At 39.9% G+C, this 27,997-nt stretch overlaps 1 protein-coding gene across 5 annotated transcripts in view; it reads left to right on the forward strand.

Annotated features, from left to right (window-relative positions):
- Positions 1–27,997, forward strand: part of SLC4A10 (solute carrier family 4 member 10) — a 170,092-nt gene that overhangs the window by 126,440 nt on the left and 15,655 nt on the right. For 4 of the 5 annotated variants that reach the window (XM_063429670.1, XM_063429671.1, XM_063429669.1 and 1 more), the window contains exons 8-22: positions 99–256; positions 2,782–2,869; positions 6,649–6,795; positions 16,980–17,080; positions 17,425–17,599; positions 17,714–17,847; positions 18,094–18,339; positions 20,148–20,253; positions 21,207–21,368; positions 22,906–23,019; positions 24,719–24,880; positions 25,711–25,962; positions 26,332–26,400; positions 26,803–26,976; positions 27,703–27,825. In XM_063429670.1, coding sequence (XP_063285740.1) covers positions 99–256; positions 2,782–2,869; positions 6,649–6,795; positions 16,980–17,080; positions 17,425–17,599; positions 17,714–17,847; positions 18,094–18,339; positions 20,148–20,253; positions 21,207–21,368; positions 22,906–23,019; positions 24,719–24,880; positions 25,711–25,962; positions 26,332–26,400; positions 26,803–26,976; positions 27,703–27,825 — 2,211 coding nt within the window. Of the gene's footprint in view, positions 1–98; positions 257–2,781; positions 2,870–6,648; positions 6,796–16,979; positions 17,081–17,424; positions 17,600–17,713; positions 17,848–18,093; positions 18,340–20,147; positions 20,254–21,206; positions 21,375–22,905; positions 23,020–24,718; positions 24,881–25,710; positions 25,963–26,331; positions 26,401–26,802; positions 26,977–27,702; positions 27,826–27,997 lie in introns of those variants that run through there. The other variant, XM_063429673.1, reaches the window with a different exon arrangement.

Raw genomic sequence — 27,997 nt, forward strand, 5'->3', positions numbered from 1 at the left:
GTGATGAAAAAATGTGCATCAGACAGAAAACTGATATTTTCTACTTCATTAAAAAAAATATCATAATTTTCTTCCTTTCTTTTCTTTTTCTTTCCTAGTTTGACCTACATTTTATGAAAAAAATTCCACCAGGAGCTGAAGCTTCAAACATCCTCGTTGGTGAACTTGAATTTTTAGATCGTGCAGTTGTTGCGTTTGTAAGGTTGTCTCCTGCAGTCCTTTTATCAGGTCTTACAGAAGTTCCCATTCCATCCAGGTACCTTTGCTCATTTTTAATCAAGTGATTTTATAATTGAAATCTGTCATTTACAGAAAAAAAAAATAAGAAAAAAAATGAAATAAAAAAAAACCCCAAACAGTATTTTATATATATATTATTAAACACACATCTACACACACCAGGCAAGCAATAAGACTTGCTTTTCCCACAGAAATCACAAAATGTGCAGTGATTTGCAATGAACTGCAAAGAGTTCTGGGTGGGCATATGCAAACTAGTTCAACAAAGAATCACATTTTTCCATTTTAAACCTGGATTCCTTGAAGTTTAAGTTTGCTGAATACTACATATAAAATCAACTGCCTTCTAGGGCCACAAAAAAATGTAAAGTTTCAAACACTCCTGGCATAGGCAAAAATAATGGAAATTTACTTGCAATATTTGATCATACGTTGCGTAAGCACAATATTCACACTTTTTGTCAGGTTTCAGTCAAGCCACCTAATTCCTGATATTATGAGATTGAATTACTTCCCACTTACTTGGAAAATCTATCCTTCATGGGGTCACGGCAGTGCAAGGTTAAAGAGGGGATTTCTATAGTATAGCAGCTGTATTAATTGTGAAGAAATATGCCTCAATCTACTTGAATAGTTATAAATGATCAATACCATTTATTCAATACCTTTATTCAGGGGTCAAGTCCTGGGGAAAAAAGTGTGGGAACTCACCCAAGATCCACCTACTCCCCCTAAAAAAATTATTCGCTCGTATGCATATAAATAACTGTGTGGAGGCTGAGAGTAATGCCTTGTTAACCTCGTGGGCAAACAAGTCCTGCAGGACCACAAATGGGAATGGCGTTCCTGCTGTGGAAAAAGTGCAGGAACGCCGTTCCCACGCGTTCCGGGAGGACTCGAGCCCTGCCTTTATTGATAAAATATAAGGCACAGCTGCAACAAGCAGGGGGGTGCACTGGATTAAAGCGCTTCATGCCTTATATCCTGCTGAAGGCATTTGGACACAAATTTAATTCAAACCAATGCGTTGTGAATCGTCCTTATCCGATACTTTGTATAGAATCTGTATGTTGACTGCTGGTTTACATCAAATGGGTGTATAGAATCTGTATGTTGACTGCTAGTTTACAGCAAAAGCTTTAATCCAGACCCCACATGCAGAGATTGCTGCAGATTTGTTCGAAATTGAGTTATTTTCACTGGATTTGTTTCCATCTGGGCCATCTGGACAAAATCCAGTGTCTAGTAAACAAACCCATTTGATGTAAACCAGCAGTAAACTATAAATAAATCAAAAGGATTGGGATGTATTTGGGGTTTTGTTTTAGTTTTTTTTTTGCACCATTCTTTTTGCTAATATGAGCTGTAGGATCTATTTAAAAACAATTGATAATTAATAAAAACAAATGGTTTATTGATATATGTGATGGCACAGTAACAATAAATTATGTGTTCACAATACCTAAACCAAGGATTCAAAAATAGGTTTGCTGGTTGCAGCCATAAAAAATTTTTTTGTTTGTTTTTTGTTTCATCAGCCTGTTGCACATGAGCAATAATTGAACTATATAATTTAACTTAAAGGGACACCATAGACACCCAGACCACTTAACCCTCCCCCTCATTTTAAAATGCCTCTAGTAGCTGTCACACTGACAGACACTAAAGAACATCCTGACAAAATAGCCAAGTAAAACTCGCCTATTTCAATCAGATGGTCATACAGAGGCCATCTGATTGGTTCATCGCATAGTTTTGATGGGCATGCACACTATTTTCACATTGGATTGGCTGAGATAATCAAGAATAACGATTTCAGCCAAAGAGGTGGTACGCACCATGCGACCTGGGAGAGAAGGTTAGTCAACGTATTTTGTAATCCTTACAATGGGGGCGGTCACCATAAACATACACATTTGTATTCCTGATGCTATAGTGTTCCTTTAAATTGATATTGACTAAATCCTCTGGACTGTAATTAAAGATATTTCAGGCACCCTATAAGCTGTTAAACCTACACATATCACAACAGGTAGACCTAAGAAAATATTTAATTGCCAACTATATTTGATTGAACTGTTTGGATCCGCCAGGAATGATGTACGGACCCCAGCTCTTCTAGAATCCAGTGATATGACTAAGAATTAATCTTACTGAATAAAAGAAGACCTTTTGATGTAAATTTGTGCTGGACATTTGGATTTATTTTGTTATCTTACAAAAATTGTGATGTCCTATAATAACAAGCTTTTCTAAATTGCGACTTTACACGAAATGTGCTTTAAATACTCCCCAAAATACCGGATTTATTTATCTCCTTTATTAATTAACATTTTACTAAACCGATATGATTGTTATGATCAGAAGATGTACAGCAGACCATTCTTTGTAATAGTTCCCATTATGTTTTACACTTCTCAGTTACACAAAAATATCTAGATTGTCTGTTGGACAGAATTACAGAGAAGCATTATATAGTACCTCTGTTTTTAAATATGCATAAGAAAGAATATGTTTAAGTTCACTGTCATTTCATTGCAGGTTTCTGTTTGTTCTTTTGGGGCCGCTTGGAAAGGGGCAGCAATATCATGAGATTGGGAGATCAATTGCGACTCTAATGACAGATGAGGTACTTTCCTTTATTCAAAGTATAAACGATGTTTGTTTGTTTGTTTTTAAAAATATGTGAAAATGTTTCGTATTGTTAACATCACTGTTATATATTGCTGCGGTGTTAGTGTATCTACTGGGTCAACCAGTAGCTGCCCCCTTACTGAGTTAACTTTGCAGGGATTACTGGCAATTCGCACACTTTTATAAACCAATAATTAACCAATAATTAAAGGAACACTCCAGATTTATTAATGATGCTGGAGTGGTAGTAAATATCCGGGGTCCCCTTTGCACATATTACTCTCAAATAAAGAGTTAACTTACTAATCCAGAGGAAAGAGGAAAGACAGTCCCTCGCCTCAGCACTGCTCTGCCTCCTGGTGGATGATATCCTTGAGTACAGTACAAGACATCACACAGAGAAGCACTGCGAGGCAATATGCATGTGTGGCAATCACTGTGAATTGCCTTCAAGGCTTTTCATTAAGAAGCATTTAATCCAGTACTTCTATATGAGTGGTTTCTGCGGAAGCACAATGCAATCAGGAACAGCATCCTCCCGGCTTTCTAATTTGTTTTTGGGAGGGAGCAAATGCGCATCCTTCTAAGAATTCTCTCGAAATTGGCACTTTTATGAAATGTGAAAGAGGGGACACTCTGTTATCCCCTAAAGCAATTCAGTGTTTCTTTAAATGATGGATACATTGGAAACGACAAAAAAGTTTGGTTATATCCAATGAATGCTTATTATTTATGGCAGTCAAAATCATCATTTTTTTAAGTACAGGGGTACAGGGGACTTGACCCCTTTTTAAGTACAGCATTGCTAAATATAACATAGGATTGGATGATGTTACGTTTCTGTATAAGAATTAAGGAAAGACAAAGCCTAAGAATATGTCTCAAATAGTCTGACACGCAATAGTTTCCCTATGCCAACTGCCAACAAGGGGCTTGTTTCCTTTCTTGTCGCAATCATTTATCGGAAAGCCAGTAATCGTTACAATGGTCGCTATTGTTAGAAATTACTAGAACGCTTAATGTTTAGCAGTTGTCAATTAGCGCCTGACGAAAGTTGTAATGTCACCCAAACAGATCAATCGGAGCCACTGATACTAAGTAACACCTTACCTCCGTGACAGACCGTTAAAATTACCACTTTTCACTATCACTAAACATTACATCTGCCTTATCTAGGTGTAAAGACAAAAAGACAAGTTAGCAATGGCCAACTCTCAATACACCTGTAATGAAAAAAAAATATATTTATTATATATATAAAAGCATATTTAAGCATTAAAGCATGTCTGTGAGCATGATGTAAGTAGTTTTAAATAAATACTCGTAAATACTCGTGAAACTCTAAGGGCAACTAGCTCAAAAGATCACAATTAAGTGTGCATTCTCTAAGCTATTTTTGCAGAATTTATTGCTTTAATTTATTGGAATATGTGGCTTATCATTATTTACATCCAATATGCGAAACAGTAATAGGTAGTCAGTACCAGTGGATGCAGACATGATTGCATGCTTTATATTATTATTTTACGTTTTAAAATTTTTTTTTTAATGATGTATATTACTTTCCTTGAGATTATTATGATTATTTTTTTATCTAGCTGAGCAGCCATGTTGGGTCAGATTCAACAGTTATTCGAGCAACTGCTGCTCAACCTAACTCTACGTACTCTGAGTGAACCTGATAAGAGTGGAATCTGATCCATCGTGGCTGCTCAGCCAGATTAAAAAAAAAAATGAAAATTTCTCATAAAAATACATACATATAAATAAATGCATCATTAAAAAAATCATTATGTTCCAGAAAATATAATAAAAACAGTGAACAGTTGTCTTGTAAAGGCATCAATAGCCTTTACTGGGGTGAAACGTATCTCACAACATTTCAAATTGACAAATGGGGACACTTTTTTTTAATTCTAGGGCTGTGAGTGTGGTGTGGTCAGGGATGGGGCTGTTCTGAGAAATTTTAGGTGACTTACTAATAACAATACATCCAGACACACCAACAATGTGGAGATCTTAGAAAAGAGTGACATTGGGATAGATGCATTTGGGTCCAAAATAGGGACTGTCTCTCCTAAAAAGGGACACTTGGGAGGTATGGGGAAGCATTGAGGAACTGTTACTTTCATAGTATATGGCAGTTTTTTTCAACCCATAAACGTAAGCTTAACCTTTAATCTAAATGTTTACCATTACCATAAATCCTAATTTAAGTTTACGAATGATGTGGACATCAGATTTTTCTGGTCCGAAAATTATGGAAATTGCACCCCACAGCATCCTAACGGTGTCTAATATAATGGTACTGAAAAGTTCAACACTGCAAGTAAATATAGCTAACATTTCCAAGTCAAACTTTTAAATCTGCTTCATTCGCATTTAGAAACTCTCTTTTATTTTTACTTTGAATTTGTGCTCCACAACATCTGGAATATACTGCAGATGGAGTGTATCCATTTGTTAGCTCACTCTGTGCTATAAATAAATGAATGACAAAAAATGACATTTATTCAATAATATGCCATTCTTGCCTAGCAAACCTGTGCTATAACACCACAATCTTTTATTATTTAAAGAAAGGAGAAACAGCTTGATTATTAACCCGAGTCCAAGAGAATTGGGTTTATATACACAGACCTTAGTTCATGTTGACACAACATTGCGCATGCATTAATCACAAAATACACTCTGCTAAATCGTCTTAATGTTCTTATTGCATAAACCAGTGCTTTGCTGTGCGACGCTGGAACACTGTCATGAGCGTTCGTGTGTACATTTTAGAAAATGGTGTTTGCCAGAAAGTAGGTCAGTTTGCTAATAAACTGCATCAATCTCTTGCAGATAAATATAAGCCATCTGTATCTCTCAAGAGGTAAATGCATTTAAATGCATTCGCCCCCGTAAAGATCATAAATCATAAAAAGGTACCGGTATGCTATCTTCAAAGTAGTAATCTTGTGTGTTGCGGATATTGTCCTATAATATAAAACTCCGCTGGGCTCGCTTGCTCTGTGTGTAAAATATCACAAAACAGAAGCCTTCAGCCGTAAAAAGGTTAGAAAACAAATCTCGTTAATATTAAATGACAAATGAGTTGAAGTAACATTCAACAAGATATGTGCCAGGAGATTTAGCAAATATGTTATTTCTTATAAGATTAACCATGAAACTGTGGATCTATAAAAATCACTTCTAGCCTTTAAATCCTTGCTGAAAGGAATGAGTTCTGGTTGCTGTTGAATGGATTTGAAGCTGAAGAACAATCAGTCCCTTGATTCTGTATTTTTTGACTAGGTGGCTTTAGTTATGGCCATTAAAGGGTTAGTCGTGCCTCAATAAAAATCCGTTTTACATAAAATGCTTCACTGAGATAAAATTACATGAATATGAAAAAATGGTGGTACGTTTCTAAAGCCTAGTGTTATACAGAAAGCTGTTCATAAGAGTTGCAGGGAGAGAGAATGAAAATGAGCTAGAACCTGTATTCTGATTCCTGGTGTCTAAAATCAAAACACAGCTAGAGTCCACATCATGGTCCGTGACCAGATAATACAGTTGAGGATGAAATATTGACACCCTTAAGTCTGCTATTAATTGCATCCAATCTTCGTTAATTTTACATATGTAAAACGACTCTACTGTTTCTATTGATTAAAGAAAACGATTTCCACAACAATGTTTCTTGCTATTGCTGATTTAATAACTGGGAACTTTAGCATGGCAACATACTTGGGATGAGATAATAATAGATAAACATTTGTCCACTCTCAGGTATTCCATGATGTTGCTTACAAAGCTAAAGATCGGAATGACTTGGTCTCTGGAATAGATGAGTTCCTTGATCAGGTTACAGTACTGCCACCTGGAGAGTGGGACCCTTCGATTCGCATTGAACCTCCAAAAAATGTTCCATCACAGGTGGGTAAATAAACAATGGTTTAGGTCAGGCATAGGCAACATTCGGCACTCCAGATGTTTTGGACTACACTTCCCATGATGCTTTGCCAGCACTATGGATGTAAGAGCAATATGGGTGATGTAGCGCACAACATCTGGAATGCCGAAGGTTGCCTATCCTTGGTTTAGGTTAGGTGAATGATATGCGTCTAAAACTGTAGGAAGCAGGTAGGTAGGTTAAAAATTGTTATTCCCTGAGTGAGTCCCTGAATTTGGAAGGATAAAAAGAGATCAACTTAGCTGTGTGATGGGTTTTCTTGCCTGTGGTCCTTCACACTGTACCATTAGATACATCTCTTGTCTATTCAGGAGGTTTTGTTTTGGTAAATCTCACATAACTAATGGCAGGGATGTCCTCTGTCCTCCTGTTATATATTCAGATCTGGAGGTAAACAGATTTTCCAGTGATATATGTGGGATTACTGTAGGCCACACACCGGGTTCGATACTAACATGGGAATTTTCAGGAATTTCAAATTAAGGCCAAAGTAACTGATTTTGAAGCATAGGCAACTTGAATATTTCTTACAGTTCAGCTATTTTGAACTTAAATTAGAAATTCACTTTGTATTCCCAACAATACTCACTTTAGTGAATAACTTCACAACTGTTTGCAGATGATGTCCTACTAAATTCACTTTGTATTCCCAACAATACTCACTTTAGTGAATAACTTCACAACTGTTTGCAGATGATGTCCTACTTTACTCAGTCTACCTCAATATAAAAAGAAAGCAGCCCGATGCTCCTTCTCCTACAGAGCACCGCATTTGTGGAACGTCCTCCCGCACAAATTAAAATCTTCCCTAAGCTTAAAGTCCTTTAAGAGATCCCTCTCTACATACTTGAAAACAGAATGTACCTGTCATTGTTGATTATATATTTCCTACCTGTTCTATGTTACATTTTGTATATATTGTATATTAATATTGTATTTGTATTTTATTGTACACTAACTGTAACAATGCAATGATTTGTGGACCCAGGACATACTTGAAAACGAGAGAAATCTCAATGTATCTTTCCTGGTAAAATATTTTATAAATAAATAATGTTGTCTGGACCCCTTGGGACGTTGCTAGTTCTATGTGAAGTAATTTAGGAATGCATGTTGGTTTCATATTATAAACTCAGTAAGACTAAAACATGATAGGGCTTGGTATAGATCACAATACAATGGCAATATTAAAGATCAAATTACAATAAGCTAAAACATGTATGCATGTATGGATATTGATATTTATATAGAGTTGGACATTCAAGTTCTATCCCCATTAACCCCTTAAGGACCAAACTTCTGGAATAAAAGGGAATCATGACATGTCACACATGTCATGTGTCCTTAAGGGGTTAAAGACTTAGCAAAACTGATAATTAAACTCTGCAATGAAGAGGACATATTATATATATAATCTGTGACTAGAGATGTCCCGAATATTTCGCCGGCTAATAGTTCCCGGCGAACATAGCTTGTTCGCGTTCGCCACGGCGGGCGAACATATGCGATGTTCGGTCCGCCCCCTATTCGTCATCATTGAGTAAACTTTTACCCTGTACCTCACAGTCAGCAGACACATTCCAGCCAATCACAGCGTATACTGTGCCCACTTGCCCAGTGCCACCACTCATATCTGGTGTCACAATAGCTTGCATTTAAAAAAAAACAAAAAAAACTTTTTTGACTGTAATATAATAGCAGTCAGTTTCCTTCACACGCGTGCGTTTCAGGGCCTGCCAGGGCACAGTGTCACACCAGTGCAACTCATATCTGGTGTAACAGTAGTGTACATTAAAAAAAAAAACTAGAAATTTGACTGTTAAATAATAGCAGTCAGTTTCCTTCACACGTGTGCGTTTCAGGGCCTGCCAGGGCACAGTGTCACACCAGTGCAACTCATATCTGGTGTAACAGTAGTGTACATTTAAAAAAGAAATACAATTTTGACTGTAATAGATTGAATAACAGTTAGTTGTCTGCAAGCGTGTGTGTCAGGCCTACAGCGTCTACTCTGCCAACTTCTGCCAGTGCACAGTGCCACTCATATCTGTTGTCACAGTAGCTTACACGCATAGTACCACTAATTGAAAAAAAAATGACAGACAGAGGCAGGCCACCCCGCAGGGGCCGTCGTGGTCGTGGTGCTGTGATTCCCTTTGGCCTTAGAATAATGCCCAGTGTTCAGAGGCCACGTACCCTGAACTTTTTTTTAATTTCTTTATTTTTGGTTCGGTACGGAGTGCGGCATATCAATATACAGTGGCTCACGCAGGGGCCGAATACAATTTTTTTTACAAGTTATGCATCAGTAGACAGATGATGTTTTAGCATATGCGGTGTTAATTTGTGCCGCTCCGTGTCGTATTTAAGTAAAAAAAAGGGGGGGGGGCGTTTCGGCCCTTTAGTCAGGGGAACAGGGAAAACAATAGTATAAAAATAGAACAGTACAATACAATGAAAAACATTGAATTAAGACAATGCGATGTAGATAAACAGTGCGGCAGATAAATTGCTTTTCGGTTGATTGAGTCACAATGGTAAAATATGGTCTGTGTTGCGTGCAACCGTATAGGCTTTGACATCTGTGAGTTGCGTCGGTGCTGAGTGCGGCCCTCTACAACATTGCGGCTCACACCGAGACCGACCTCCAAGGAGTTACGTGTGGCCTACAATGCAAGCTAGGTGTATGTCAGCCCATACGGCCTTGGTGTTTTGCCTTTCTGTGATGTCAATAACCATCTTGGGCGCATTTGGTCCGTGTATAGAAAGAAAGGGCAATTTAGTACAAAGCTATATTCAAGAAAAGCATAAGAATCTGTTGCGATTCGTCCAATTGTTTGTTGTTTGTGCTACCATAAATTGGAAATGATGAAAAATAAAAAACTGTGGAGGGGGGAGAGCGGAGGGTGGGCCTGACTAAGAAGCTGGGGGTGGGGGGGGGGAGGAAGCTCCGGTCGTGGGGGGGGGGCGCGGCAGAGTGAGGCCGATTCGGCAGCCTCTGTCTGTCAGCGTCGTACTGTAAGGGCCCTATTCGTCAAGGTAGTCTTCCCAGGGTTGCCATATTTTGTGAAAAGATTTTTCTGTGTTCCTAATTTGGGCTGTGAGTTTGTCCATCAGATATGTGTCTTTAATTTTTACGATTACGTCTGCGTCTGCGTCTGCGTCTGTGGGTAGGTCAGGTTTTAGCCATGCTTGGGCTATGGCCCTTCTGGCCGCTAGTGTAATTTTGTCAAAGAGTCGTTGTTCTTTCCTGGGAAGTCCGTCTATGGGTTTGGATAATAAGATCGACCAGGGTTCCAAAGCAACAGGTTTCATAAGGACGTCTGTCAACAGCGTCTTTATGCGCGTCCAGTATTTGTGCATTTCAGGGCATTCCCACCACATATGTACGAAGGTGCCCTTACCCCCACATCCCTTCCAGCATGTATCGGTCGTGGTTTTCCCCATTTTATGTAGCTGCACTGGTGTGGTATACCATCTCATGAGCATTTTATATGATTGTTCTTGGTGCAGTACGCAAATTGAGGTTTTGTCTTTCGCTTCCCAGATGTCAACCCATTCCTCTCCCTCCGAAGTCCCCCCCAGGTCCGTCTCCCATTGGCTAATGTATCGTGGGTCCTTAGCGTCTTTGGCAGGGGCGCTGAGTTGTGAGTAAATAGCAGTTATTAGGCCTTTTTGTACGCTTTCGGCGTTACACAGCTGTTCGTAAAATGTCATTGGGGTGCGTGCTGCTTTTTTAACCTCTGGAGATCTAACGAAGTCTCGTAGTTGCATGTGGCGGAATACGTATTTTGTGGTCAGGTTCGTCAGAAGTTTAAGACTGTCAAACGTTCTGAAGGCGTCGCCCTCGTACATTTGTCTGTATCTCTGCATCCCCGTGCTCTCCAAGCCCTTAAAGTCTTTTGCGCTCAGCCCGGGCTCAAACGCCTTGTTTCTCAAATATGGTGTCAGTGGCGAGGGGGTGTGCTTAAGTACGTACTTGGTAGCTGTCCTGTCCCAAATTCGTACAGAATTTAGGATGGCCGGGCAGGTGGTTCGTAGGGCGGGTCTGTCTGGTTTGGGGACCCATATCCAGTATTGTGGCAGGTCTGTGCCCATTAGCTTCGTTTCCAGGTCGACCCACCTATGGGAGCCTTCTGGTGTGTGCCACGCTACTATTTGGGCTAATTGAGCCGCCAAGTAGTAAAGATGTAAATTTGGAAGTCCGAGTCCTCCTCTTAACTTTGGTCGATACAACACTTGTCTGGCTATTCTGTGTCGTTTTTGTGCCCATATGAAGTTATCTATGTGTCTTTGTAGTGTGGTGAGGTCTTGCTTACTAACTTCAACCGGCAGGGCTTGGAACAAGAACAATAGGCGTGGGAGCAGCGTCATTTTTATGGCATGTAACCGCCCTATCCATGAGATTGGCTTCTCCTGCCACTTGTCTATATCCCTGCATAGTTTCTGCACTGTGGGCGTGTAGTTCACGTCGTACAGTTTCCCTGGGTCTGCGGTTAGTTTGATCCCTAAATATTTGACTTCTGTTCTCGAGAAGTGGAGGGGGCGGTTGGCTTGTATGGCTGTGATCTCTGCTGTGTTCAGTTCCAGTGGCATTGCCACCGATTTTTCTAAATTCATTTTATAGCCTGATACCTGACCGTATTCGTCAAGGAGGGAGAGAAGGTGTGGTAGGGATCTCTGGGGGTTGGTGAGTGTGACCATTATGTCGTCAGCGTACGCAGAAACTTTGTACTCCTCCCCCCCTGCCCGTATGCCTGGGATGTTCCCGTCTTCCCTTATCTGCTGCAGAAGTGGTTCAAGCACTAGGACGAACAATAAGGGGGAGAGGGGGCAGCCCTGCCTGGTGCCGTTGGCGGGCGTGAATGGGGTCGCAGCCGCTCCTGGGACGGCTGTCTGCGCCCTAGGTGCGGTGTACAGGGCTTTTATGCCCCTTATGAACTTTTCCGGCATACAAAGGTGCTCCAAAAGCGAGAAGAGGTAGTGCCACAGGACCCTATCAAACGCCTTCTCCGCGTCCAGGGAAAGGATCAGAGAAGGCTTCCGGGTCCTTACCGCCCACCATATGACATCTGCTCCTCTCCTAGTGTTCTCGTATAATTGTCGAGATGGTACAAAGCCGACCTGGTCCGGGTGGACCAGTCTTCCCAGCAGGGGGTTTAGACGTGTCGCTAGGATTTTGGCGAACAACTTGACGTCGAAATTTATAAGCGAAATGGGCCTATAGTTCCCAGCATCCGACGGATCTTTACCAGGTTTCGGAATGAGGGTGATGTCTGCTGTTAGCGTTTCTGGGTTGGGATGTCCTCCGTCCATCCATTCCGCATACACCTTAACTAGTCGTGGGATTAGGGTGTCTCTGAGGATCTTATAGTAGGAACCGTCGTACCCATCCGGTCCCGGGGCCTTATTACGTTTAAGTGCTGTGATGGCCTTATCCACCTCATCCTCCTCAAGCATTCAGTGTCAGTATGTTTTCAGGCGTGAGATATGGCATCTTTGTTTTGTTTAAGTAATTTGTAACCGTGAGCGCGTATGACGCATTGTTACTGTTTAAGTCCGGGGAATGGTTATAAATGTTTGCTAGGAGCTCCGTAAATACCTGGTTGATTTCTGAGGGGTTATGCGTGATCTGCCCTGTCTTGTTTCGGATCGCCGTTATGGTTTTGAACTGCTGTTTGGGGTTGAGTGCCCTGGCCAGGAGGGTGTCCATTTTATTAGAGCGTTCATAATAAAGACGTTTTTTACGGACTAAATCCCTAAGCAGTTCCTCCACCGCTAAGGCCCTTATTTTGTGACGAAGTGCCCGGAGGTCCTGGAGTCCTTGCGTCGTGGGGGTTTGTTTGTGCCTGGCTTCGGCCCTCCTCAGCGCCTTCTGGAGCTCGAAGAGGGTTTCTGCCTTCTGTTTTTTCCGCCGAGTTGCCAATTTAATGAGGGAGCCCCGGATGACCGCCTTATGAGCGGCCCATATAGTGGTTTGTGTTAGATCCGGCGTGTCATTTTCGTTAAAGTAGGAAGCAATTTCTTCCTGAATAAGCAGCGCTACATCTGGGTCTTTAAGGAGTGTGCTGTTCAACCTCCATTTCCAAGGTGGCCTAGGGCCTGGGATTCGTAATAAGAGCTCTATATCTGCGTGGTCTGACCACGTAATGAGGTTGATCCGCGCGGAATGTATCCACGGGATCCCGTTCTGATTGACCAAAAATAAATCTATGCGGGAGTAAGTGGAGTGTGCCGCCGAGAAAAAAGTGTAGTCTCTCTGTCCCGGATGCCGCAGTCTCCAGGGGTCAAGCAGTTGTGTGTTTTGCATGAATTGGAATAGTAGTTTATCCTGTCCCCCCACCCTCGGGGTCCTCTGACCTCCCGCCGGTGTGCTACGATCGACTGGTGGGCTGGGGGTGGCGTTCAAGTCGCCCCCCAGTACTATTATACCGTGCGGTAGTTTCTGCACGATATCGTGTAAGTTGTCCCAAAAGGCTGGGTCTGGTTGGTTAGGTGCATAGATGTTGATCAAGTGGTAGGTGGTGGCGTATATGGCCCCAGTAAGGATTACGTACCTGCCCATGTTGTCAGATTGTGTCGTATGAGTGATAAAAGGGCAGTTTTTATGAATGAGAATTTCTACTCCGTTTTTTTTCACCAGAGCTCTGGAGGAGTATGCCCTGGTTTACAGGTGGTCGGTTAGTTGAATCCGGGCTGAGCGCAACATATGAATCTCTTGCACGAAGGCTATGTCTGTCTTTTGTCTTTTTAGTTCCCTCATTAATAGTCGTCGTTTGGTTGGTGTGTTGAGGCCGTTGACGTTAAGGGAGGTAATTTTAAGCGTGGCCATGCTTCGAGTCGAGCAAGATCCTGTTAGTCCCGTGAGCGTCGTAGTCAGGACTGTCCGCCGCGTCCCCCACCGAGGCGCGGTGCTTGTGAACTAGGGAGGAGAGGCAGTAATTGGGCACCTTTTAGTGACCGGTATGGGAGAGGGAAGGGAGTCTTCGCTAGGGAGGTTACTTTTGGCCTGTGAGTTGGGTGATCTGAGACTGTGTGCGGGAGGGGTGCCGAGGCACAAGGGAGCCCGCTCAGCTATCTCAGCCTTAGTATATGAGGTGAGGGTAAGGGGAAGGGGAGGGGTGGGAAGGTACAGTACGGGGAGGTAGGGGATCACTCCGGTCTTATTCGTGCCGGGTGTATCAGGGGGTGGTTGTCCGCTCCGCGAGTACTTCAAGTAGCACGGAGGGGACAATCGCCGAGCACCCTGCCGAAGACCCGAGCTTCAAGATATCATAGGATATAAACGTCAATTCCCTGCTAAGTTCGGTAAGGGATGTGTGTATTCTCATACCAAATCAGTTGTGTGTACACAGAGTTACAATACGTTTACGAAGCAAGCTTATTTGACCATGAGTAGACAATCAATACATACGGAAGTTGCATGAAACATTAAACATGAGATAAATACTACATTGAGTACATTCAAAACTATTAAACCTAGTCCCCCCTCTAATGTTCTAATCCCCGTACCCGGGTGCCGTTCAGGGTCGGCAAGGGGGAGGGGGCGTCGTCCCATCTATGTCAGTGCTGCCGGGGGTCATGTTACTCCGTTTCACGTCCCGTGAGATAGTGATGGGGGTGGGGCAGGGGAGAACAGGGAAGGCTGGAGATACTAAGAAGTTTCAATCGCCTCTGTGGAGGGGGTCCCGGTAATGGGTCTGGGGGAATGAGGTTAAATATGGGGTTCTGAGCTTTACCCTATACCCTGTATGCACCAGGTAGCCTACGTCATAACCCCCAAATTCCGTCATCTCCAGGAAGCCTTTGAGCTCCCCCTAAGTACTGAGATTATACATAAAAACAGAAAAACAGAAAATAGTAAAATCATAAAGTAATAAAGAGGGGTGGGGGGAGTAGGAGTGTGCACTTGCGTTTGTGGTCGTAGTTGCAGCATTTTCAATGACCCTGTGCATTGTCCATATGCCTGGGGGTGAACCAGAGTCCCGTTCAGCAGTGGACTCCGGCACTGTCCTGCATGTAAATGATCGGTATAAGAGTCACTAAACTGTGCAGCACGGTGAATTCTTGGACGGGCCAGACAAGAGTGGGTCCTCTGTATAAGTGTGTTCTCGTCCTCACACATTTTCTTTTCTACTCAGCAGTTTAAGTCTTTGGTCTTGGGTCAGTGTGGTAGCCGTTCTTTTACTGCGTCGTTTTTCTTCATGTAGTGTTGCATTGTATTTTAACGGACGATGCGTATTTACCCATTCAATACCAGTCCCCTGCGTTTCAGGCAGGCTCTCGGGTATATTACGTTCCAGCTGTTTTTCACAATGTCCTTCCTCCAGCCCCTAGGTGCTGTACTGTGGTGTGTGGTCATAATTCGTCTATCTCATGTCATGTCTTGATTTCTTGACAGTTACATACGTTATATCGTTGACTATTGTCTCTTGTGCTTGTTTCGTTTGAAAGTATGCGTTCCGCAGCTGTAGCCGTCTGTGTTCAATTTAGTGGTCTACTTTTGTTTTATATTCTATGACTTAAGTCTGAATCTCGGCGTGTTGGTTTGTGCGGGAGGGGATTTCGTTAGGGTGAGTTTGGCTGATAGTTGGCAATGTTTGGTAGAGGGAAGGTCCCCTGGGGTCCCCTATGGTGCACCGCCGTCCAAGCCTGCCTCATCCCTGGGCAAGTGGCCTAGTGCTTGGGTCCCCCGTTGGGGGAGTCGGAAATCCTCTGGGACTTCTATGCCTAATCCACGGAGGAAGGCCTTAGGGTCCGCCGTGGGCAGGAGTATAGCTGGTCGCGGTCCATTGAACACCAGCATTTTAAAGGGGTGTCCCCATGCAAAGTTGAGGCCTTTTGCCCTGACTAGGTCGGCAACGGGCTTCCATTCCCTTCTCCTGGCTAATGTGGCAGGTGCTATGTCCTGGTAAAGGTGGAGAGTAGAGCCTTCCAGTGTGTAGGTGTGGCGGCGTGCGCTTTTAATAATCGCTTCTTTGGTGGAGAAAAAGTGCCACCTCATTATCACATCCCTAGGGGGGCTGTCAGGTGGGCCTCTGGCTCTCAGCGCTCTATGCGCCCTGTCTATGGTCCATAGGTGTTCCGGTATGGCAGGCAATTGATCCTTAAACAGCCTCAGCAGTACATTTAATAAATCTGCGTCTTTTATTCTTTCAGGTATGCCTTTAATTCTCAAGTTATTCCTGCGGGACCTATTAGAGGCATCTTCTAGCTCTGCCTCTAGTTCAGCCACCCTAGTGATTAGGTGGTTGGTGGTGGAGGCTGCTTCATTATGGGCTGCCACCACGTGGTCCATCCTCCATTCCAGGGCCTCTGTGCGCTGGCCCACTGATTGAATCTCATCCTTAACCTCCTTTGCTGATCTCTCTATCTCCCCAGCCAGATAGTGTCTTACCTCTGCTATGGAGTGCAGGATTTCTGCATTGGTCGTCTGTGGAGGTCTGTGCCCGGTTTCTCCTGTATATGGGGAGTCCGGAGAGCCCGCGCTCACTTGGCCGCCGCCATCTTTGATTGCATGCGGCCTGGGCGTCGCGAGGAGTTCGGCGACGGAGGGGGTCCCTTCCCTCGGCTTTTTGCCAGATTTTTTATGTGTGGCCATTCCCTGGCGTGTCCCTCCTGCGGCGAGCAGGTTTGTGAATCGTTGGCAGGGGTGAGTAGCGTTTTGCTCGGCGTTTCGGGTCTGGCAGGGCGCAGAGCTCTTCGCCTAGGCTGCCATCACTGTCGGCGGTCAGACCACGCCCCCATACCTGATGTTTTAAAGCACGTTATTACAAACAATTTAGGAATGTTAGGTGATTTATGCCCTTTATGGATTAAAACCAGACTCTGCATCAACTATGTAATTTTCCATGGGAGTTTTGCCATGGATCCCCCTCCGGCATGCCACAGTCCAGGTGTTAGTCCCCTTGAAACAACTTTTCCATCACTATTGTGGCCAGAAAGAGTCCCTGTGGGTTTTAAAATTCGCCTGCCTATTGAAGTCTATGGCGGTTCGCCCGGTTCGCCCGTTCGCGAACGTTTGCGGAAATTCGCGTTCGCGAACGGAAAATTTTATGTTCGAGACATCTCTATCTGTGACATGTAAAATATATTGGCACTGCATTGTTTTCCTGCTCTTGAATGCCTTTTTCTTCTTCTATCTCAGGAGAAGCGTAAAACTCCAGGAGTTCCAAATGGAACAGCGGGACTTGGTGACGCAGAGGAACATGAGGGGCATAGTGGACCTGAGCTGCAAAGAACAGGAAGGTTGGTTTCATGTAACAATAACAGTTGACATTAAAAATAAATTATATTAGTGGTGATAGAGGCTTTGATCAGTTGATGGGGAGTAGGAATAAAAGAGAAGATGCAGGAGATTTGTGAAGATAATGCATTATCTGTAATAGAAGATGTTAAGAGGGAAAAGTAGCATAAATCTGAAGTTAGTCATACCTATATCTAAGTTGTCCTTGACTAATTTTATTGTGAAGGTAAAATAATCAAGATATTAGATGATAGTTCTTTAGTGATTCAACTCTCCTGTTCATTGATGAGAGTGCATTGATGTGTTCAAGAAGAAAAAATAAATATACATATTTTTTTTAATTTAGGTTCTTTGGTGGCCTGGTTTTAGATGTCAAGAGGAAGGCACCTTTCTACTGGAGTGACTTCAGGGACGCCTTTAGCTTGCAGTGTTTGGCATCATTTCTCTTTCTTTACTGTGCTTGTATGTCTCCTGTTATCACTTTTGGAGGTCTTCTAGGAGAGGCAACTGAAGGTCGTATAGTAGGTGTTGTACCCTAATTCAACTTTCTGAAAAAAATAAATAATAATATGTAGACTTTTATTAATATTGTGGATAAATAAACACATGCATGTATATTGTTTCACTTAATTTAGAGTGCTATAGAGTCACTGTTTGGAGCTTCAATGACTGGGATAGCCTTTTCTTTGTTTGGTGGCCAGCCCCTTACAATTTTGGGAAGTACAGGACCAGTTCTGGTGTTCGAAAAAATATTATTCAAATTTTGCAAGTAAGTTATAAGTTATATATTTTCATAACAATCTTTTCTGTATTACCAATTAGTTTTTAAAAAAATATCATCAAAACCATTCAGATTTTTCAAAATAGAAGCTAAATACTATAGATTTTCTGTGTATTTATATTTTAAATTTTATTTTTCTTTATAATTTGCTAGGTGTCTTTTTTTCCATTTTTATCTAGGTTTTTCTAAGATATCACAGTTTTTATTTTATTAAATATATATTTGTTTTTGCAGGGACTATGGGCTGTCGTACCTCTCTTTAAGAGCCAGTATAGGTCTTTGGACTGCCTTTAATTGCATAGTATTGGTTGCCACGGATGCAAGTTCCCTTGTGTGTTACATTACGCGGTTTACCGAGGAAGCGTTTGCGGCTCTCATCTGCATCATTTTCATTTACGAGGCCTTAGAAAAGCTCTTTCAACTAGGTGAGAAACATCCAATCAACATGAATAATAATTTGGAACTTCTAACACAGTATTCGTAAGTACAGCCTCCTTTTTCTATAAGTTCTGATTTCCAGCAAAAGGGGGAATATTTAGAAATCTCTAAAATTCAAACTATTAGAAAATGCTGCAAATCTTGATATGATTTTAATAGACAATAAATGCGTACATGGCTTCCGCTAATCCTTTTCCTTTCACTTGAATCACTCAATAAACCTTAAAATATAGCTACATTTAATTTAAGTAGTTTTGAATACAGAAATCAAAAAAATACTTTTCATTTTGGAGATGTTTGTGGTACAACAAGCACGAATTAGTGCAAACTCTAACATATATTAGTTTGAGTTAAAAATACTGCAAATTCATTTATCAATTAATCAGTTATGCTGTGTACCAGATTTTTGTAGAGAAGTAGATTTCTTGTATTTAAGTTTTATATTAAACGGAGTTACAAAATACAATTTTGAACTTTCCATGGCTTACATAGCTTGAATTTTCCCAGTACCATTCAAAATATTAACTTGTAAAAGCAAACTCATTTTAGTAACGTTTTTCTTCCTTCTTTGGCCCTCAAATACAAATTCATTGCAGTGCATTATTTTAATATGGGAACTTACTGGTGTTACCGAGTGACTTTGCTTGATCATATAGTATTGACATTGAAATAAACAACCTATTTCTCTTTACACATTTGGATTTTGCATTTAGTTGCAATTCTTCTCTGTATTTGAAGAGGTGGTAAATTGCATTTAGTACTGTACATTACAGAAGAAGGTATCAAATTTACTTAAATTTTGTTTTAGTATGGGGGAGGGGCACAAAGTCACGTTGTTGCAATTTACAAGCAGTATGGGGCAAGTGCCTGATTTGAAATTCATACATTCATTTAAATGGATGCACAGCTTGAAGATAGAACCCTGAACATTGCAAGGTAAGTCCACTTAAAAAAATGCCTGTTCTCTAGAAATGGGTGGTGCAGGTACAATGATGAACCGAAAAAAAGGACATCGGAACACAGAAATAATGACAAGTGTAGGGAGGTAGTGAAGTGAAATCGTGTTGATTTGCCTCCCAGAATTTGTATGTGATGTGCATAAACTTTTCAGGTTAACAATTAATCATCTAAGGTTGCGTACATCAGTTCATTTACAGTAATTTGTTGGATCATCCAAAGTATGTGATACGAGGTTTCAAATCCAACCATTTAATTAGAAATATTTCTGAAATATTTTTAATAGGATTTTAATCCATCAGATTTTGCTCTTTTTAGATCAAGGCTCCATTAGTTGGACATAATGAATCTCAAAAATGACGAGGCCATTAGAAAAATGACGTAATGTTACAGGGTTTGTTTATCAAACCATTATTTTAACACTGCACAGCAGGTCACATCCGACTCAGGACGGGAGATAACCTTACTTGGTATTTGGTGTGTTTTTAGATCAAATGATCAAAATGAAGGATAACAAATAATGAATAAATCCTGATCCATTCGATTTATATTTGCTTGTGTCCCTTTAACCCCTTAAGGACACATGACGTGTGTGACACGTCATGATTCCCTTTTATTCCAGAAGTTTGGTCCTTAAGGGGTTAAAGGGAACTCGCCACACCTTTTTTTGCCACTTTACTGAAGTGTGCTAATCCATCCAACTACACCATTCTCATAATATGGTTTTCTTTATCATATTTCTTTATACATAAGAAATATAGGATTACATTTGCATGCAGTATTTTACATTTTATTTTTAAGTAATTTATAATTATTTGGTATAATTGTACAATTAATTTGCTTTCTATCTATATTTGGAATTATGTCCCAAGGTATTTTCTTGCCTCTCCTAGGTGTAGTTGCACGGAGCCACTTAACCCCACAAATGAAACCATGAATTATTGGAGGGACATAAATAAAACTGCATCAGAAATTTCTTGGGAAAACCTCACTGTCCATGTAAGTGAACTGAAAAATGCAGATATATCTAATAATAGTTATAAATGTTATGATGATATGAATAGATATCCTATTTTGTTACTCAAGCTATGTGATTGTTATTTACCTATACCGATAGTCCTCAGCATAACCCTCCAATTTTTTTATTTTTTTTTTATTAATATCTCCAATAGAACAGATACACAGTAAATGTTTTAGGGCTAATGTTTGAGGTTTGCTCAAGCATCTAGCAGAGAAGTACTGTAAATGTCCGTGCATACTAACTCATGTTAACTCATTAACATGTTTTTGTGAATTAATTGCGATGTCATTTGCTATATCTTTAGCATACATTTAAAAGACAGCAGAGCATCACATTAAAAAGGTTGACATTATAGGTCATTATAAAAGTTTAATGCAGTGATGGAATTTCCAAAGAATAATGATTCTACTTTAGAATATCCTAACCATTAAATGTCCCATGGAAAGAAAGCCAGAACTGTATTGTAAAGATGGAGTTGAACATTTGAAATCTCTGTCTATCAATTGAAAGTAATGTTATTAACTCTTTAAGAACCACTGATTGTCTACTATACGATTATATCGATCAGTGATGATCTGTGCCACATAACTTGTAACCTAATTAACAACTGTAGGGAGATGCCAAAGCTAAGGAAACAGATAATGTTAGCATAAGGTTTTTAACTGCAAAAGCAAGATGAAAACAAAGTGCAAACTTTGATCCTTAAGAGGTTAAATGTTGGAAACGTATGTAATGTGTACACTGCTTTTAGCTTATTTGGCTGCAACAGTGGTGCTTGTCTGTAGTCTGACAGTGTGTCAATGACGTAGTGATGTGTGGATAAAGGCATTTTTTGTTCAACCTTTTGTTCTGACTTGCTTTTTCATTTCTACTACAAAACATGCACACAGCATGTACAGAGAATTAACATCTGCCCCCCCATTCCTGTTAGGATTGCCATGAGTACAAAGGAGTTTTTGTTGGAAGAGCCTGTGGACATGAAGGCCCTTATGCTCCAGACGTTCTGTTCTGGTCAATCATCTTGTTCTTTACAACTGTTACACTATCATCAACACTGAAGCAATTCAAATTTAGTCGTTATTTTCCAACAAAGGTATGATGAATATTAGTACTGAGAAATCTTGTGAACCAATTCTGTCTCACTGCTGTACAATGGGTGCACACCATGACCTCTTCCTCATTTCCTCACATACACATGTAAGGAGGACAGTGGAGTATGTGAAGGATGAATGCCACCAATCAAATTCAATATCATTCGCCAGTGTTTGGCAACCTTTGGCACTTCAGATGTTGTGGACAACCAAGTTCTCGAATAATGCTATAACAGCCATGATGCTGGCAAAGCGTCAAGGGAGATGTAGTCCACTATATTTTGAGTATCAAAGGTTGCTTACCCTACCCCTGTCATATGCTATGCTTTTAATTTGCAAGGCACTTCAACATGAAAGCCAAATTAAGTTGGCCACAGGGATCTCCATTTTGCTACTGGATTGTTTTTACATTCCTCCTCCCCGTCAGCTGTGCCCCTGTTGCCACCCCAACCTATTTCTGTATTTGCTTCTAGTCTGCAACCAGTAGGTCTTAATGTTCCAGTTCCTAGCCTCAGTTTTCCACATTATCATGCCTGTATCAGAGATCCCGTTCCACCTTAGTATCCCATACCAGTTTGATATTAACATATTGGATCGCATTTTAGCATGTTTGACTATACATAACTGTACACTGTCTGCGAGCCACCAACATCTAGCGAAACCTTGATATGCATTCTAGAATAAATGAGTAATAACTCCCCGATAAAATGACTGCTGAGTATAAAACATGTAAACTATTGTCTTGTATGGAAATCAGGTTCCAGATATATTAAGCAGGCACCACCCATCTATTATGATTATTCTGAAGGGTACTTATCACATTTGAACTAAGAAGGAATGCTGAACTGTTATTTGTTCTTTTAAAAGGATGCTAACACTTTGCATAGGTGTAATTGGCAGGAAGCAAGGCTTTCATGGGCTGTAGCCAAGGATTTAGAGCTCGTCCACCCTGGATCTCAACAGCTGGTGGAGAAAGATTATAAGTATAGTGCTTGCCCAGGTTACTTAGGGGAAATGAGCTGGTGCCTCCCAGGTGACTGTCAGGAGAGTTTGATGGAGAACAGAACTTTTCTGACACCCTTCCATTAGGTAGTATGGACCCCATTGAATACCTGGCTACTTGCAGCATGTAATTGTTTCTGGATACACTTTTTTTGAGACCTTGAAGAACATCTGCATGGGGATGCGTCATGACCTATTTCCATCTCTCTCTCAGTGTCTCTCTCTTTCATTTCGGCTTAAACCCCACCCCAGGTGTGTTTTAGAAACTAGTAATGTCTCTGTCACTTTCTAGAAAAGACCCAATTTATGAAATTCTGCCCAAATACTTGCAAAGAAAAAAAACCCTGTTTCTTACCTAATTTTGCAACTTATCCTATGTTTATATGTAGACTAATGTTGAATGAATTATTGTTGAATGCATAGACTGTTACTCTCAGTTTCACCCATTGATTATTTTTGGAGATTAAGTTACAAGCCTAAATATTTCTAAATGTATCTATGCATAATATTTAACTATAGATTTTTTTGTTTGTTTAGGTGCGATCTATTATCAGTGACTTTGCTGTCTTTTTAACTATCATGACTATGGTTATACTTGATTATTGTATTGGAATTCCATCTCCAAAACTTCAGGTGCCCAGTGACTTCAAGGTAAATACTTATTGTTTTATGTGAAATAGATTGCAGTCTACCAAAGAATGCCTACGGATTATTATTTTTTTTATAATTCATATTAAACTAGTATGGTGTGTGAATGTTGAGAGATGTTTGCATCATATTCACCAATCTGACAATTAGTAAATACATGATAATAATAATAGATACATTCATTAAAAACTAAGTTTTGCATTTGGTTAAGTTATATTGGTAAGTGTTGAATAAATTTCAGCTATAACACAAAACAAGTGGAGAAAATAAAAAATAAAAAATGTAAAGCCAGATATTTCTGATTTTCACCTAAACTTATAAAAAGGCAAACTGTCTATTTAATGATCTTAGCAGATCATTATGGTCAGAACAGGTGGTGATATTTTTTATCCATTTAACCAACTCAGAATCTGCATAATTTGGCAGATATAATACTAATGTGAAGGGACGTAACTAGGCCCAGTACAAGAATTAAAGAAGTACCCACCTTATCACCCCTGCTTGCTACCCATATGCAATAAACCTGAGTGGGATGTGTGTGATGGCTGAGTGTGATTGTGCAGGTTTTGTCTGAGTGTGATTCTGCGTGGGCTTGGCTGAGTGTGATTGTGTTGGTTGTCTAAATGTGATATGTATGTGTGGAGTTGGTAAAGGTATGTTGTGTGTATGTGTGACTGACTGTGCTTGTATATGGGTTTGGCTGTGTGTGAGTGTGGCGTGATTTAGATCACTTCCCTCAGCTGATACTAACATGCTGGATTCAATGCCAGGACACTGGCATCAGTGCAACCCATACTCCCCCAGCAAGTGCCAGCTGGTGTAGTAACAAAGTGACAGGGACCAAGAGGACCGCCTGTCACTCAATCTATTGCATGGGCACACAGGTCTGATGTTGAGGATTTCATTGACAGGCAGGGGAGGGACAATATTTTTAAAGAGCTTTACATTAAAATCTATACTTCTACTAGCATTTCTTATTGCACAATGTACAGATTGAATTGATGCTCTTTAATGTACACCTATTTTATATGCACTTTCATATAATACACACTTATTAGTAATGCATGCACGTTTATACATAGTGTGTGTATTCACATACATATATACATACAGACGATTGTAGGTATTTCCATCCTTTGAAAATGCACATTTACCTTAAGAAGGGATGGAGCATTTGATATTCCGTCAGTATTCTCCCTGCAAAACCTAACTATAAAAGTGAGAGCTGTTTAAAATGCACGATTTGGGGACACATAACCAATGATTGCTAGTGCGGGGTAGGGGGAGGTGCAGTCCTTTCTCTTTGTGCAAATATTCCTATAGCTATTAATATACACAGAAGGTCAACATGAGGTTGAAATACAAAGTTATATAAATTCTTTTGATTTTGTTGATGCTGTTTTTTTTGCAAATCCCGATTTCTTATATTTGAATGTTAATATTCGTTAATGTAACCGGAGACTAATAAAGCAGATCAAACCATCAAACTACAAACGTAATAGTAAATGGATGAATTCCATGAATATCTCACCCTTAAATCTTATGTAGTATGATTAGGGTGTTACGTTTGAAATTATTGGTATTTATAGCATAGCTGATGCAATGAGTATATGGTCAGATTACAAAAATAAAAGATAAATAATGACCAATTTAGATAATACTTTATTTTCAGTGCAGTAACTATATGTTGGCTTTATTGTAGCCCACTAGAGATGATCGTGGGTGGCTCGTCAATCCTTTAGGACCAAATCCTTGGTGGACCATAGTTGCTGCTATCATTCCATCCCTGCTGTGTACCATTCTTATATTTATGGACCAACAGATCACTGCTGTCATTATCAACAGAAAAGAGCACAAGTTGAAGGTATTCCTACTAAAAGGGTTGAAACCTGGAGAGCTCATACAGTCTAGCACAGTACATTTAAGAATTCCTTGGCTATTCCATTTTAGAGTGTTTAGGATTGTCTATTCAAAATTAGATCCAATAGGTAATGCATTTTATATATACATAATGCATCAAGTAAAATGCCGACAAAAAATACATAAATAAATTAATCCTTTTTAATGTGTCCTTCACAGCACTGTTAAGAGGGTTTGTGTGCAGTTGTAGGCAGAATCCTGCCATACCAGGATGAGATGCTCCAAGTCAGTTTATACACAGCCAAGTTCATTGTTTTGTGATCTGATCAGTGTTTTAGAGCTGTGTACCACATGCCTCATGCACATAAAAGGACAAAATGAATACCAGCCACCCAGAACTGAGGATTTTGGGGGCTGTAAAAAGCAGTAAATTTCTCGTCCAACATCAGTGCCTGACTTCACAAATGCTACACTAGATGAATGGGCAAAATTCCCACAAAAACAATCCAAAATCTTGTGGAAAGCCTTCCCAGAACAGTGGAAGCTGTTATAGTTGCAAAGGGGGGACATATTAATGTCTATGTATTCAGAATGCAATGTCATAAAAGTCCCTGTTGGTCAGGTGTCCCAATACTTTGGTCCATCTGTAGGAATAAACAAAGCAGAACTCACCAAGTCCTCCGAGTAAGTTAATAGAATAGCTAAACTGGGAATGAGCTAACAAATACAGATAATGTGCTATTTTATATGTGTAGTGTAGTCATGTCAACAGGTATTATGTATTTAGACATCTACTGCTGCAATCTCTATTTATATTTATTTATATTTTTACAGAAAGGCTGTGGTTATCACCTTGATCTTCTCATGGTCGGACTCATGCTTGGTGTTTGTTCAGTCATGGGCCTACCATGGTTTGTGGCTGCCACTGTTCTCTCCATTACTCATGTGAACAGCCTAAAGTTAGAATCGGAATGTTCGGCACCAGGAGAACAGCCCAAATTTTTGGGAATCCGTGAACAAAGGGTTACTGGACTTATGATTTTTGTTCTCATGGGTTCATCTGTCTTCATGACAAGGGTTCTTCAGGTAATGTAGCAAGCAGAATTTTGTAACCTGATTATTATGCAATTTTGATTACCGTTTCACCTAAAACAAAACTTGCTTAATGTAAAAAAAACTAACATTCATGAATAGTCTGTATCGCAAATTTACATTTTGTGAAATGCTGGTTGCTCGATTTATAGAGTTACATAATAAACCATTTAACTATATATATTAAAAAGTCCACTTAAATCAGATAATCTAATATTTCTATTTTCTTCTGTGTACATTTTTGAGTATATATTCTCTGTATATTTTCAGTATTTTCAAATAAAGCACGCATACTAATTTTAAACAAACATTTTCTTTCCAAATAAAAAAGTAAAATTTTTTTTCTTTTTCTTTTTTATTAAGTTTATTCCTATGCCAGTCCTTTATGGAGTGTTTCTTTACATGGGAGCTTCATCACTAAAGGGAATCCAGGTAAAATATTCTCAACAAACAAATTGGGCTTAATAGTGCATTACTATTGACAGTGTTTTGAGATGAGCAGCAATTCTGTTTAAGCATTTACTGGGGTCAAAAAATAATAATATTAAAGTAATAATAATACTACACTCACATTTTTGTGTAAGGTGAAGGAACACAATAGTATGCTTCTTTTCCTAATGCTATAGTGTCCTCCTCACTATTTAGATGTTTGGACCCCCCAGAATTGGTTAATTAAAGTATATTACTTACCTTATATCCCGTGATGAGCTGGTCTCACTGCTGCTGCCCCGCTTCTTGGTGAGAGGGTTAAAAGCGAGAACTTGGACAAGAAGATCTTTAGTTTGTATTAGGTCAGCATCAGGCGTTTGACACACGAACATGTGCTTTCCACAGTTCTTTGATCGGATCCTGCTTTTCTGGATGCCAGCCAAGCACCAGCCGGACTTCATCTACCTACGGCATGTTCCTCTTCGCAAAGTCCATCTCTTCACTGTTATCCAGCTGAGCTGTCTCGTGTTATTGTGGGTGATTAAGGCATCTCGTGCTGCCATCGTTTTTCCAATGATGGTAAGAAATAAACTAGTATGTTGAAATTATAACAGATATAGTACCCAACATTTTGTAGCATGTATATTTGTTTTTTGTAAAGACTATGCAAATTACTTTGGGACAAGGCTAAACAAGGAACCTTGGCTATTCACCTAGGTATTGCACATTTTCAGCTAAAACAGACAATTTTCCAAAACAAAGTATCTCTGACTTGGCTGTTTTATAGTTCAGTTGTTTTAGCCCAAAATTCTAAATTACTACCAGGTCAAGTAAAAGTTTGACACTCCAATATTTAAATTTTTTCTCTAATTTGTGTTTATACTTTTTCCAACAAAGACAAAACAGATAACAAAATATTATTCATTTACAATTAAACACTTTGAGCTATTAGGAAGGTTAAAGAGGAAACCAAATAAACAAAGGAATCTATTGACCACATGAGAACTACTAGCGTTATTTACTGATTTAAGGCAAATTTCAAATTCCAGGCCAAAGTAGCTGAACAGGAAGCATAGCTGACTTAAAATAAAATTCAAGTTTGGCATTTCCTTTGAAATCCCAACAATTCACACTCTAGTGAATAACCTTGTTTATATATTTGTTTTACAGAAAAAGCTAAATTTGGTTTGTCTAAGTTAGCCCTTTGTATTTAATTGCTTTAGCTGCATCATTTCAAATGCACATTATCCACTTCATGTAGTCTTCATTTTGTACATTTAACATTTAATTTGTATTTCTACGCAGGTATTAGCTTTGGTATTCGTTAGGAAACTCATGGATTTTTTTTTCCACAAACGGGACCTAAGCTGGTTAGATGATTTAATGCCTGAAAGTAAGAAAAAGAAATTGGAAGATGCTGAAAAAGAGGTACCGAGAATTTCACATTTTTATATCTATAGTTCATGCAGAATAAATCAAGTCTATGCTCGAATAAATGTAACTACCGAGAGATAGTCTGCTATCTACTTAGGTGATCTTGACCATACATAAAATATATATATATATATATATATATATATATATATATATATATATATAT

The sequence above is a fragment of the Pelobates fuscus genome, chromosome 8, assembly GCF_036172605.1.
Source record: "Pelobates fuscus isolate aPelFus1 chromosome 8, aPelFus1.pri, whole genome shotgun sequence".
NCBI lineage: Eukaryota > Metazoa > Chordata > Amphibia > Anura > Pelobatidae > Pelobates > Pelobates fuscus.